The sequence below is a fragment of the Rhineura floridana genome, chromosome 4 (genome assembly GCF_030035675.1).
Source record: "Rhineura floridana isolate rRhiFlo1 chromosome 4, rRhiFlo1.hap2, whole genome shotgun sequence".
NCBI classification, from domain to species: Eukaryota; Metazoa; Chordata; class Lepidosauria; order Squamata; family Rhineuridae; genus Rhineura; species Rhineura floridana.
Window position 1 is genome coordinate 175,748,505 of NC_084483.1, and position 14,364 is coordinate 175,762,868.

General features: G+C 38.3%; 1 protein-coding gene across 1 annotated transcript in view; it reads left to right on the forward strand.

Moving 5' to 3' along the window:
• KCNH1 (potassium voltage-gated channel subfamily H member 1) overlaps positions 1-14,364 on the forward strand; it is a 399,525-nt gene that overhangs the window by 231,540 nt on the left and 153,621 nt on the right. Inside the window, exon 10 of the mRNA XM_061626447.1 lies at positions 324-520. Within this exon, the coding sequence (XP_061482431.1) occupies positions 324-520 (197 nt within the window). The remainder of the gene's footprint in view (positions 1-323; positions 521-14,364) is intronic.

Sequence of the window (14,364 nt, forward strand, 5' to 3'; positions counted from 1 at the left end):
AAATGTGAGGCTGACCACATGGGAAATGTTTTCTTATGTACTTGGCTTCTCATTTAAATCTGGCCTGACAGCGCAGACTAGGAAAGATGTTCATTGGCAGCATTTTGCCTGCAGCCTGTTGCTGCATACAAGGATATTTGGATCTGGGCCCTGGACTGCAGCCAAAAGGCCCTGTTCAAAATGTGTGTTCAAAACATGGCATAAAATAAGAAATGCACTTTTAATAAAAATACCTCTTTTGGAAATATTTTGCTGTTGCTGTTGGATTCTTGATGCTGAGGCAATTATTTAATTATGGATACCATTGTTGTTATTTTCTCTAGGCAAAGGAGATGTTTTTGGTGATGTCTTCTGGAAAGAAACTACTCTTGCTCAGTCTTGTGCTAACGTAAGGGCTTTGACATACTGTGACCTTCACGTGATTAAAAGGGATGCCTTACAGAAAGTGCTGGAGTTCTACACAGCCTTCTCACACTCTTTCTCCAGGAACCTCATCTTGACCTACAACTTGAGGAAAAGGGTAAGCGATTATTATGTCTTTAAGAAAAGTATGGAAATATGGTTTTGTGTTGGCTGCCTTGTTTTTTGATGATCTACTCTGGAGTGTTTTAATCTGACCATGTGGATGTACAGCAATCAACACTAGGAAGCAACTCACTCATTGGCATATCTACACTACAAACATGGGGTTGTATCTAATGAAGTCCTTGCACAAGTGAAACAATTTCCACTCACTCTTTCCCCCCTGCATGCCCGCTTTCATCCCCCAAATCTGCTTTTAACATTCTGTTGTATTTCTCTTGGATTCAATCCATACATTGGATTATACCAGTGCACAAGGTAGTATAAAATTACCATGGAATCAATTATGATGAAACATGATATAAAAATGTATTAAATTGGGGGGAAATGGAATAAAAAAACCCAATATATGTTGATATGCCAGTGTTCCTAGGGATCCTGAGAATTGTAGCTCTGCTCAAAAAATTCTCAACACCTTTTCTATGCTACAGTTCCCAAGATTGAGTACCTAGTTCTCAGGGTTTCCTAGCAAGAGGGAATGACTGTAAACCACCTAAAGTCTGTAATGCAGTTTCTGTTTTTTTAAACAACTTCAGCCACATCAGTATCCAGCAAATATGCCTCAATACTCCTTACTTGTATGTCTTTTTTTGTACATGCTCAGAAAAATTGTGAAAATCGATGTCTGTATATATATATATATATATATATATATATATATATATATATATATATAGTGTATTCTACTCCCACCTTTAAAAATTCACGTAGTACCAAGTACAGTCCACAGATGCAAAAAGAAGAAATGCCTGTGTATGAGAAACACAAATAGCCACACTGGCATTGCGAAGGGCAGAATTAAAAACCTGAAACAAGAGACTTGAGTTGAGGCAAGCATATTCTAAAATAAAGAATTTTTCAGTAAGTTTCCAAACTGAAGTTTGTGTTAGCGTGGGAGATTAAAGTAAAGCATATAATAAAAATATGGTTGAGGATGTAATGTCGACCAAGTTATGTCTCAGAATGAGATGTCAGACAAAAGGGAGCCCATTCAGAAGTGTGGAATGAGACAACTTTGCCAGTTCTGTCTCCTGTGCTGGTCTCCTCTGGGCCATTCTCTGCAACCCGGAAAAGAGTGCTGTATGATATAACAAGCAAGTAGCTGCCACTATGGACAGTCTTTCAGTAAATTTATTTTTTTTAAACCACTGGTAATCACATAAATACACAGTATAGAAGTACATTTTAATATAGATAACTGGTTCCCAACCTTTTCCCCCATGGACCACTTGAAAATTGCTGAGGGTCTTGGTGGACCACAAAATGATTTTTCTCCCTGTTAATGTGCTGTGCTAGATGTTGTATAATTTTAATTGTATTTTTATTGCCAAGTTCAAGGTTCTGGTTTTGGTGTACAAAGTTCTATACAGCTTGAGACCAGGATACCTGAAATACCATCTTATCCTTTATATGCCCAGTCGATCACTGTGTTCTGTAGGTGAGGGCTGATACCATCTTATCAGGAGATCCATTCAGCACAACATAGGAAATGGACCTTTAGTGTTGTGGCACCGACACTTTGGAATTCCCTCCCCTTAAATATTAGACATGTGCCATCTCTGTTATCTTTTCGGTGCCTACTGAAGATCTCTTGCAACAAGCCTTTTAAGTAGAGACCTTATCCCAGTCTGCAACTGTGTTGGAATTGCTTTTTGAGAAGTTTTTACAGCTTTTTTTTTTTTAAAGATGTTTTGTTTTAGTATATTCTAAAGGCTGTTTTTAAGATGTTCTAGAGTGTTTTAGTGTGTTGTTTGCTGCCCTGGGCTCCTTCTGGGAGGAAGGATGGGAGACAGACAGACAGATAGATAGACAGACAGATAGATAGACAGATGGCTTCTTTTATGTTTTATATTGTATTTTAATGTATTACAATTTGCATTCCATGGGATTCAAATTGTAATACAATATAAGAAATAAAAGAAGCAATACAAATACAGTTAAAATCAATATGAATATTTAATATGGATATTCATATTGATTTTAACTGTATTTGTATTGCTTCTTTTATTTCTTGTATTGTATTATTTCCTGAATCAGTCATATGGATGATCCCAGTCAACTGGAAATCACATAGTGAACAGAAAGATGTCACAATGCTAATAACGTTATAATGCTATGTAGCTGATCAGATTTGGCTACATTATGATGTTGATAAAGGCAAATGAAGCCATTTCAGATGCATTGCCCTCACTTTGATTAGGTGAACAGTTTCATTCTCTTTTGATGGAATTGCCATAAAATCACTGAAGCAGGTGCTTTTTATCACTGTCAAAAATGTCCATTTAAAAAACTTCCTTTCCAGTACCATCCTACTGTTCATGTGTATTTTAATATGGAAAGTTGTACAAGAAATATACACATGCATGCTTCATTTGTGCAATCCTAAATTACATTCTCTTCTAGAATTTTGGAATTTTGGATTGTGGAAACCTGCAGAGAGACAATTTCATTTATTTTTTGGTCTAACCAGTTTTATAAAACTGAACAGTACAGAGCACAAGGCAATTCTCATACCAGGTAAGTTTTTGGCATTAACTTTGTCATAAAGTTGCCCACGTCGTATCGAAAATCAGAGTAAAGCTAAAGAAGACCAACAAAGCAATCATAATGCGAAAATACAATTTAAATAACATCCCAGAAGCATATAAAGATCAAATAAGGAATAGGTTTGAGGCTTTAAATTTAGTTGACAGAGAACCAGATGAACTATGGAATGAAGTCAGAGACATGATCAGGGAAGAATGCAAAAAGACAATACCTCTAGTTAAAAAGAGAGAAAGAACTCAATGGATGACTGAAGAAAGTCTTAAAATGGTTAAAGAGAGAAGGAAAGCAAAAGCAAAAGGAGATAGAAATACGGTCAGAACCCTAAATGCAACAATACAGCAACTAGCACGTAGGGACAAAGAGAACTATTACAATAGTTACTGTATAGAAATAGAAGAGGACAACAAAAAGGGTAGAGCAAGAGCCCTGTTACAAAAGATTAGAGAAATGAAAGGGAAATTTAAACCAATAATAGGGATGTTGAATAATCAACAGGGGAACACACTGACTCACTGATATGAAATAAAAGGAAGATGGAAGCAATACATTGAAGAACTCTATAAAAGAGATGACAGGATGACAGATACATTCACGGAGGAACCATATGATGAAGAACCAGAAAGTTTAGAATGTGAGGTGAAAGCTGCTCTTAAAATACTTGGAAAAAACAAATCAACCAGGAAGAGTTGGCATACCAATAGAGTTGCTACAAGCTACTGAGACTGAATCAGTCCAAATTTTGACAAAAATCTGTGAAGAAATATGGAAAACTAAACAATGGCCCACAGACTGGAAGAGTTCCATATACATCACAGTTCCAAAGAAAGAGGATCCAAGGGAATGCAGTAATTATCGAACTATTGCGTTAATATCCCATGCAAGTAAAGTAATGCTCAAGATTCTACAACAAAGGCTCTTACCATCTATGGAGCGAGAAATGTCAGACATCCAAGCTGGATTTAGAAAGGGAAGAGGTACCAGAGATCATATCACAAACATACATAGGATAATGGAATGGAGCAAGGAATTTCAGAAGAAAATCACCCTGTGCTTTATAGATTACAGCAAAGCCTTTGATTGTGTGATCATGAAAAACTATGGAATGTTTTAAAAGAAATGGGGGTGCCACAGCATCTGATTGTCCTGATGCGCAACCTATACTCTGGACAAGAGGTTACTGTAAGGACAGAATATGGAGAAACCGATTGGTTCCCCATAGGAAAGGGTGTGAGACAGGGGTGTATTTTATCATGCTATTTATTTAATCTATATGCAGAACATATCATATGGAAAGCAGGATTGGACCAAGATGAAGGAGGTGTGAAAACTGGAGGGAGAAATATCAATAATTTAAAATATGCAGATGATACCATACTACTGGCAGAAACCAGTAATGATTTGAAACGAATGCTGATGAAAGTTAAAGAGGAAAGCACAAAAGCAGGACTACAGCTAAATGTCAAAAAGACTAAAATAATGACAACAGAAGATTTATGTACCTTTACAGTTGACAATGAGGACATTGAACTTGTCAAGGATTATCAATATCTTGGCACAGTCATTAACCAAGATGGAGACAATAGTCAAGAAATCAGAAGAAGGCTAAGACTGGGGAGGGCAGCTATGAGAGAACTAGAAAAGGTCCTCAAATGCAAAGATGTATCACTGAACACTAAAGTCAGGATCATTCAGACCATGGTATTTCTGATCTCTATGTATGGATGTGAAAGTTGGACTGTGCAAAAAGCGGATAAGAGAAAAATCAACTCATTTGAAATGTGGTGTTGGAGGAGAGCTTTGTGGATACCATGGACTGAGAAAAAGACAAATGATTGGGTGTTAGAACAAATTAAACCAGAATTATCACTAGAAGCTAAAATGATGAAACTGAGGTTATCATACTTTGGACACATCGTGAGAAGACATGATTCATTAGAAAAGATAATAATGTTGGGAAAAACAGAAGGGAGTAGAAAAAGAGGAAGACCAAACAAGAGATGGATTGATTCCATCAAGGAAGCCACAGACCTGAACTTACAAGATCTGAACAGTGTGGTTCATGACAGATGCTCTTGGAGGTCATTGATTCATAGGGTCGCCACAAGTCGTAGTCGACTTGGAGGCACATAACAACAACAACAACAACAACAAAGTTGCCCACATAGTAATTGGAATTATTCACTTATGTTTGACTCCTGGATAGAACTATGGAGGGGGAATGGCAAATTGCTCTGGGTCTCCACAAAGCTGGAAGCCCCAACTATGGAATAATGTGTGAATTATTTGGAATCTTTTTAAAAAAATGTTAAAGGCTCATGACTATGCAACAACCATGGCAAAATCTGGGCACAAATTGCTTTGAACCAAATTTCTGGCAAAGGCCTGGAAAATCTTTCTGCAATATATTCATCCATCCATTCATTCATTCATTGGTGATCACTCGTGGCTGAGTAAGATTGTCTTCCAAGATAAGGTCTTTAACAGTGGGTCCATTGTAGGCCCCATATTGGTTGCATCTGTTGGGCATACCTTTAATAAACTAGCACTGGTAAAGCACAGATGGGAAAGCTTTTTTTTTTTATGGAGGACCATTGATCCACCAGAAAAGTCAGTCAGGGTGGAACCTGTGCTGGGTAGACAGAGCCAAAAGTGGGCAGAACCTCCCCTTCTTTCTCTCATCTGTCATCTCCTTTGCTCTCTCAATCACCACACATGCCCCTGCCCCAAGTGCTGGGGGGGAATCTTCTCCCTGACCATATGCTGCATCTTAGACATGCAGCCCAAACTCAGGAACCAAAAGAAGCTCCTGTGCTACTGGTCTCTAGTCCAAAGTCATGGGGGGGGCAAAGGTATGCTGGCTTTATCCACCTCTGCACCTGCTGGATGTTTGGAGCTCCAAGGAAAAGGCCAGGTGTGGGGAAAATATATGCTGTTGCATGCCTTCATCCAACAACCAGCCCTCCTGCCTCACCAAGGCTTTCCCAAGGTGTTTCAGGAAGGAGAATGCACTGGAAGTCACGGGCCACATGAAATTTGGCCAGGGGAGGATTCCTCCCCCAGCCCCGTTGGTAAACAACTGCCTGAAATCTATCACAGGGCTTTGTCATGCCCTCGGCAGAAAGTAAGCTTGCCTGGTAAATCTCTTTCAACAACAAAAATAGGTTCCCAAAATGAAAACTACTCCCATATGAGAAAAGGTTGCATCACTGGGGCTTTGTTGTTTAGAGAGAAGGCGAGTCAGAGGCGACATGATAGAAGTGTATAAAATTGTGCATCGCATGGAGAAAGTGGATAGAAAAATGTTTTTCTCCCTCTCTCATAACACTAGTACACATGGTCATCCAAACTGAATGTTGAAAGATTCAAGACAGACAACAGAAAGTACTTCTTTTCTATGCACTTTTCTACGCACTATGCAATGCATAGCTAAACTATGGAATTCACTCCAACAAAAGACAGTGATGGCCACCAACTTGGATGACTTTAAAAGAAGATAAGACAAATTCATGGAGGAGAAGGCTATCAGTGGCTACTAGCCATGATGGCTGTGCTCTGCCACTATAGTTAGATGCAGTATGCTTCTGAAAACTAGTTGCTGATAACCGCAGAAGGGGAGGGTGTTCTTGCACTTAGGTCCTGCTTGTGGGCTTCCCATGGGCATCTGGTTGGCCACTGTGAGAGCAAGATGCTGGACTAGATGGGCCACTGGCCTGATCTAGCAGGCTCTTGTTATGTTCTTAAAACAAGGAAAAAGTGATTCAAGTGGCCTCCTTTCTTAAGAATTAGATGATTCTTTAATTAATGTAATAAAGGACATTTCGTTTGAATTATGTGCATGTTTGAGCATTTCTCCTCGTATTTTTAGTAACTGTTGTTATGTGCCTCCAAGTCGACTACAACATAGATGTGTAAGGGCCAGTAGGTGGCGCTGTGTAAGGAGGTTACTGGTTGCAAGCAGTAAAATAAAGTTAGTTATGTTTTACTACTACTGGAAGACAATCTTACTCGGCCACGAGTGATCGCCAATGAATGAATGAACAGTGCTATGATGGCTTGTAATTTTCTGAGATTGTATTCCAATAAAGTATGTTTAGATAAAGTACATAACATTATTAATAAGCATGAACACTGATTCACTAGACAACCTAATGGCTTGTCTAGCCGGTGTATCTGTATTCATTTGCTTGCCCTCATGACATAGCCAACAAGATATGGCTATATGATGATGTAGCGTAATGATATCATCCTGTTCACTATATGATCCCTAATTGTCTGGGTTTTCCCATGTTACTTATCATGAAAGATATTGAAGGTATTTAGAAAGGGGGGGCTTTGAAGCAGCAGCAGGGAAGAGAAACAATGGTAGTGAATAGGATGAACATCCTCACAATTTAGAACTGGGTGGGGGATTGTTTGTGCTCCCTCCCAAAAAAAGCACTACTGTTGCCTCAAAAGATGAAAGACTTAAGCTTTTATGACAGTTTTAGCAAGCATCATAAGAGCCGTTCATTCCTGATGACTAATGTGTGGAGCCCCAAGTACAAAATATACACATCCCAGTTCAGAAAGTTTCATGAGCAGAGATTCTAGATTGGCTGTACAAGAACTGATACGGTTGCATTCTGCAAATGCTTTAAAACAATCTCACAAATGGGGGAAAAACCTCACTAAATATACTTTCAAATTGTGTGGCTTTGCTTTTGTTACGCGTCATATCTGGCAAGTTAGTGTGGAACACTTTCTTTGGCAATATTGTTACAAACAATGTTGGAGCTATTTCTTCAGATCCACGAAAGATAGGAGACAGGAGCCATGAAATCTGATAAAGACCAGAAAAGTCTTTACAAGGATATAGCTTTACAACTGTAATTAGCAATCGTGCAACGAGCGTTACCTATTTTGTCAAGACGTTTCTTTATTATAGCTTCAAATATAGCATGGAATTCTTCAGCCTAATTAATTAACCTGTTTGTACGCTTTCACTGAGATGAATGAAAATCATCACAGCGTAATGTGCCATTTTCTTCCCGCCGGTCAAAACGCTACTTCTTTTTTTTTAATGAAGCTAGCCGTAAATGAAGTTAATCATTTCATTATACCCTGTTGAAAGAGAGAGTACTAAATTGAGTGCGCACAGAATAAACTACCCCTTGAAAATGTCAAACTTTATTTTTAAATAAAGATGTTGACAGTGAGACAAGGTGGCTGTTTCCTTAAGATTAAGGCCCAAGCTCGCTTTATGAAGAGATGTGTGGAGCAGCCAACCGGTGCATCATCTTTTCCAATAACGTGCAGTTGAAAGGCTCCTTGATGTGACATCCATACATTAGCATTTCCCGGATCTTGTTTCATTGGCTGTTGCTTATGTGGCATTGGAAGACACGACTTCAGGACAGACAAAATAAGGTACTTCACATAGTGCACAAACTATGGAATTTGCTCTCATAAGAAGTAGAGATGGCCACTAACTTGGAAGGCTTTAAATGAGGATTAGGCAAAGTTGTAGACGATAAGGCTGTCAACGGCTACTGGGTGCAATGGCTATGTTCTACCTCCAACATCAGTGGCAGTATGCTTCTGAATGCCAGTAGCCAGTGATTGTAAGTGGGGAGAGTGTTGTGCTCAGGCCCTGCTTTTGGGCATCTGGCTGACCACTGTAAGAACAGAATGCTGAACTAGATGGGCCATTGGCCTGATCCAGCAGGCTTTTTGTATATTCTTAATGCAGTGTCACATTACTCTTTCAATTGTGAACTGAATATCTCTCCCATCCCTATCTAAGCAATAACCTTGAGAAATTGTAACCCATAACTGGTCCTCTTTTAAAAAAAATATTACAATGCATATTTGTGCATCTTTCCAAGCCTTGTCCAGGTGCAATGGCCATCTGTCTTGAATGAGAAGTATCAGTTATGGGTGAGTGCTCTGATATTGTGCTGTGGTTGTGGGAGGATTATTTCCCTGCATTCACAGTGGGATGTAGTAACGGCAGCTAGCGCTAGTCTTGGGACATCACCTGAGGGAAAACGACAACACAGAAATGTCCCAAGGAAACAATTTATCCAAAGATTATGGAGTTGAAATCTGCCCAGGAAGCTTCCTCTGAACGAAAAGGTGGAATAGAAATGGAAAACAGAAAGAAATATGGTATTCCCTCCCCTTGAATATTAGGCGGGCTAATCTGTTATATCTGTTATATTTTTGGTTCCTATTGAAGACTTTCCTCTTCCCACAAGCCATTTAAGTTGAGACCTATCCCAGTCTGCATCTGTGTTAGAATTGCTTGTTAATTTTTTTTTTAATAATATGTTTTAACCCTTTTTTAAAAGATGTTTTTAACATTGTTTTGTTTTAATGTATTTTAAGGTCTGTTTTTATGATGTTTTAAAGTATTTTTAGCATTTCTGTTTGCCGCCCTGGGCTCCTGCTGGGAGGAAGGGCGGGATATAAATAAATAAATAAATAAAATATGGTATGGAATGAGACCAACATGGTAGCCAACATGATGCCCTCCAGATGTGGCTAGGGTAAGCCAGCAATGGATACCAACTTTTCATTCTGTGTAGGAGCTCATGCAACATTTTGCCATCAACATCAATTATGTACATTTAGTTCACTGTTTTACATAAAATGTAAATAAATTATATTTATTTGCATTAGCCAAATGCCACTGAAACACATTACTAAAACCAGAGGCAGGGGAAAGAGGAACAGATGGTAAAATCAGTCTACAAGCTGATTCTGAGTAGCAATGTTCAAAAAATTTAGTATCATACCAAAAGAGAGAGAAACGGCCAGTAAAAGGACTTTTGTCCATTAAAGAACTTTCGTGTACTTTTCTTTTTCAGGTTGTCAACAATTATGACTTGTTCTAGTAAATACTGGGAGAATGGAAAGAGGGAAAGGGCATGGAGATTTAGGATGGGGCCTGTGAAATGTGGAAGGATTTAGGAATTACTTAAAGGACTGAAGAATATTCAGGCTATGTTGTTCTACAGTGCTCACATAGCCTACACGTGGGTAGAGAGATCACAGTCTTAAAAAGAAAATGTATCTCTGCATACTTAACCTTTTAAAGGGCTCCTACTTGGTGGAAGGGCAGGATATAAACCTAATAATAAATACAATAAATAAATAAAGAGTAAATAGCTTAGTCTTTGTAAGGCAAGCATTAACAATATCAAAATAGGGCCCATAATTATAATTACATGTAATTATATAGAGCTTAGCATCTTGGTGATGTAAATGTAGAATTCCATACATATGTCACAAAATGTTAGTTTTTACAGAAGGTCAATAAACTGAAAAGTCGGCTTTCCCAATGTTAAAACAAATCTGTGATAGAGAAGAAGCACTGAACGATATCCTTTAAATTAGAGCAGTGGTTCCCAAACCTTTTTCCTCATAGACCACTTGAAAATTGCTGATGATCTTAGCATGCAATTTTATTTTTATTTATTTATTTTATTTATTTTGTTTAATTTATAAACCGTCCTTAGCCTGTGGCTCCCTGGGCGGTGTACAACATAAGATAATACAATAAATCAGCAAAATCACAAAATGTAAAATACAGATACATAACAAATTTAAAGATTTTTCTGCCTGTTGTAGCAATTGTAACATGCTGTAAGATTTCTAATTGTATTTTTATTGCTTCTTTTATTTCTTATATTGCATTTTATTGTATTTGCACTGTTTCTTTTGTACATCAGGAGTTGGTTAAGTAGCAGGAAGCAGAGAATAGGAATAAATGGAGGGGTGTAGAAAGTGGAGTTCCTTTTTAATTTGTTCATAAATTATCTAGAGTCAGGGGTGAGTAGTGAGGTGGCCAAGTTTGTTGATGATACTAAATTATTATGAAAACAAAAAGGGATTGTGAAGAGCTCCAAAAGGACCTATCCAAACTGAATGAATGGGCAGTAAAATGGCAAATGCAGTTCAGTGTAAACAAGTGTAAAAAATCTTGATCTCACATATATGCTCATGGGGACTAAACTGGCAGTGATTGACCAGGAACAAGACCTTGGGGTTGTAGTGGATAGCTTGATTAAGATGTCAACCTAGCCTGTGGCAGCTGTGAAAAAGACAAATTCCATGCTAGGGATCATTAGGAAAGATGTTGAAAATAAAACTGCCAATATAATAATGCCATTAAATAAACCTATGGTGCAGCTGCATTTGGAATACAGTGTACAGTTCTGGTTGCGTCACCTCAAAAAGGATATTATAGGGCTGGAAAAGGTTAAGAAAAGGGCAACCAAATTTATCAATGGGATGGAGCAACTCCCTTATGAGAAAAGGTTGCAGCATTTGGGGGCCTTTTAGTTTAGAGAAAAGGTGAGTTAGAGGTGACATGACAGAAGTGTATAAAATTATGCATGGCATGGAGAAAGTGGATAGAGAAATGTTTTTCTCCCTCTCTCATAACACAGGAACTTGTGGACAACCAATGAAGCTGAATGTTGAAAGATTCAGGACAGACAAAATAAAGTACTTCTTTACACAGCGCATAGTTAAATTACGGAATTCCCTTCCACAAGAGCCACCTTGGATGGCTTTAAAAGAGGATTACACAAATTCATGGAAGAAAAGGCTATCAGTGGCTACTTGCCATGATGGCTATGCTCTGCCTCCATAGTCAGAGGCAGTATGCTTCCAAATACAGTTGCTGGAAAATGCAGCTGGGAGGGGAGAGTGCTCTTTTGCACTCAGATCCGTCTTGTGGGTTTCCCATGGACAACTGGTTGGCCACTGTGAGAATAGGATGCTGGTTAAGATGGGCCATTGGCCTGATCAGCAGGTTCTTCTTCTGTTCTTATGCATTCCATAGAATTCAAATTGTAGTACAATAAAACACAATGTAAGACAAAACAGAAGCAATAAAATACAATTAAAAATCAATGTGAATATTTAATGTGGACATGCCATGGACTACTGAATGAAGCTTGTGGACCACTGGTGGTCCATGGACCCAGTTTGGCAGCCTTTGAACTAGAGCTTCTTTTAACTGCTAAGCTTAAAAGGGGTATCTGTGGATTGATTTGGGAAGACATCTTCAGGCAAAAGAACTTCATTTCCCACCATTTCATGTTCTTCTATGAAACATTTATTATAGAAAGCACATTCCATAAAAGCAATTTCCATCAGATTATTGAGATAATGGTATTTTAATTGGATTGCAGTCAGTGATAAAACTGATGCTGATTGATAGTGAGAATGGTTAAATCTGATTAGCATTAAGTAAGCGAGATGTATTCTTATTTTTTTACTTGCAAGGAGTTGATTGCAAATTAGAATCGGTTACCCAGCTAAACTTTTTTGCAAGCTGTAGAATATGTTTGTGTTGTCTTAAGATATACCAGATGGAAAATCTTGGGGAAAAAATCATTTCCCTTGAGAAATATGTTTCATTCATTACCATGTAGGTTGCTATCCAGTTTGTGCTACAAACACTTCAGTTTCTCATGGTTTGATGCTTTAAGGAAGGTATTTGTGTGTGTGAGAGAGAGAGAGGGAGGGAGGGAGCTATAATATAGAGTATAGGTGAAGATAGATGTATAATTTAAAGAACAGTCACAGCAGCTCATTCTGGGTGGCATAGCTTGTGTGGAAAACATACACAGATAGATATTGAATGGTGGAACAGTTAACAACCTTGTTCCTCTCCTCATGAATCAGGCCAGCTGTCTGATTTTTGTTTGTTTGTTTTTAAAGAGGTGCTTCTCTTACAAAGACTAGTCTATCTGTGTGTTTATCCTTCTGATAAAGGAGGCCCTGCTGAGAATTCCCTCTATAACTGAAGCACATTCAGCAGTGACTCGTAGCAGGTCCTTCTCAGTTATACTAAGGTTACTAGGTGTCCGGTTTTGCCTGGAGACTCTGGATTTTTGGGGTCCTCTCCAGGTCTCTGGGTGAGTCACCTCAATCTCTGGACTCCCGGCTTTCATTATTTAAAGAAAGTATGTTTCTAGGTGGTCTGGTTCATGAGATAAACACCAAAACATCAGCCGCCCCCGCAACTTCTGTAAATTAGCTCATAGGCGGCTGCTCTAACGTCGCCCTTTCAGGTTTGTATCCAATAAGTGAAGTCAAGTTTGTGATTGACAAGCAATTTGTTGATCTCCAGGCAAGGCCAGAAACCTGTTTTTTCCTGCATGTCTGAACATCTCAGTAAATTTATAGTTTCATCAATAGCAAAAGTTTTTCTTTCTTGTGTGCTGGAGATCTTAATGCCACTGCAATGTGTTATGCTTTTCTATGAGGGGGTCAAACAAGTTAAATTTCCCTGGACTGTTGAAGAGGGCAGTGTTTTGAAAACCTTCTCAATATGAAACTTTAGTCCTATACTTGCTTTTCTGGGAGTAAAGTGCAATGCTAATCCCACACACCCGGAGTAAACCACATTGAATTCAATGGGACATACTTTTGAGTAGATATGCTAGGATTGTGCTGTAAATAATGGGACTTGGTAGTGAACATAGCAAAGGAGGGTATTTGTGTTGTAAATCTTTCTCTCCCCCTCCAGTCCTATTTTTAAAAGCAATTAGACAGGGCTTAGGTGTCACTGCTTTTATTACTTAGGAAACTAATATTGATTTTGTGGTTTTTTTAAAAAAAATGTTCTGCAATGACCAACTGGTTTTAACAATAAACAATATGAGGTGTCTGTATTTTACATCTCCAGTGTGTGTGTATATAGAGAGTTTTTTCAACATCCCTGTGAGGTAGTGTTGGTGATTGGAAACCAAGGCAGCTCACATAAAGACATAAATCCCTTTAAAATCCAATAACCATAAAAACAAGTATAAAAGAGTTGTAAAACAGGTTAAAGTGACAAGATTCTGAATTTTGGGTTGGGTGAGGTTGCAGTTCTGTCCCTTGTCTGAGTAAGCCCTATTAAATACATTGGGACTTGCTTCTGAGTAAACATGCATAGGATTGCACATAAATATCTTTACAGGTTGTATAAATAATAAACATCTTTAATAAATTATACATCTGCTTGTATAAATATTTCTTCATACTGTGTCCAGATAAGTATCTGATTTCACACTGCAGTTGTACATTGTTTCCTCTACATTTTATGTGTCCTCTTCTTCCTTGGAGTGGCCATGGTTCCCCTCTGTTGTTTTCACCCTGAGGGGCAGATTATGTTGAGAGATGGTGAGTAGTGCATGGTCACCCACTAAACTTTATAGCTCATTTCCATTTTAAAAAATTAATTAAAATGATTTA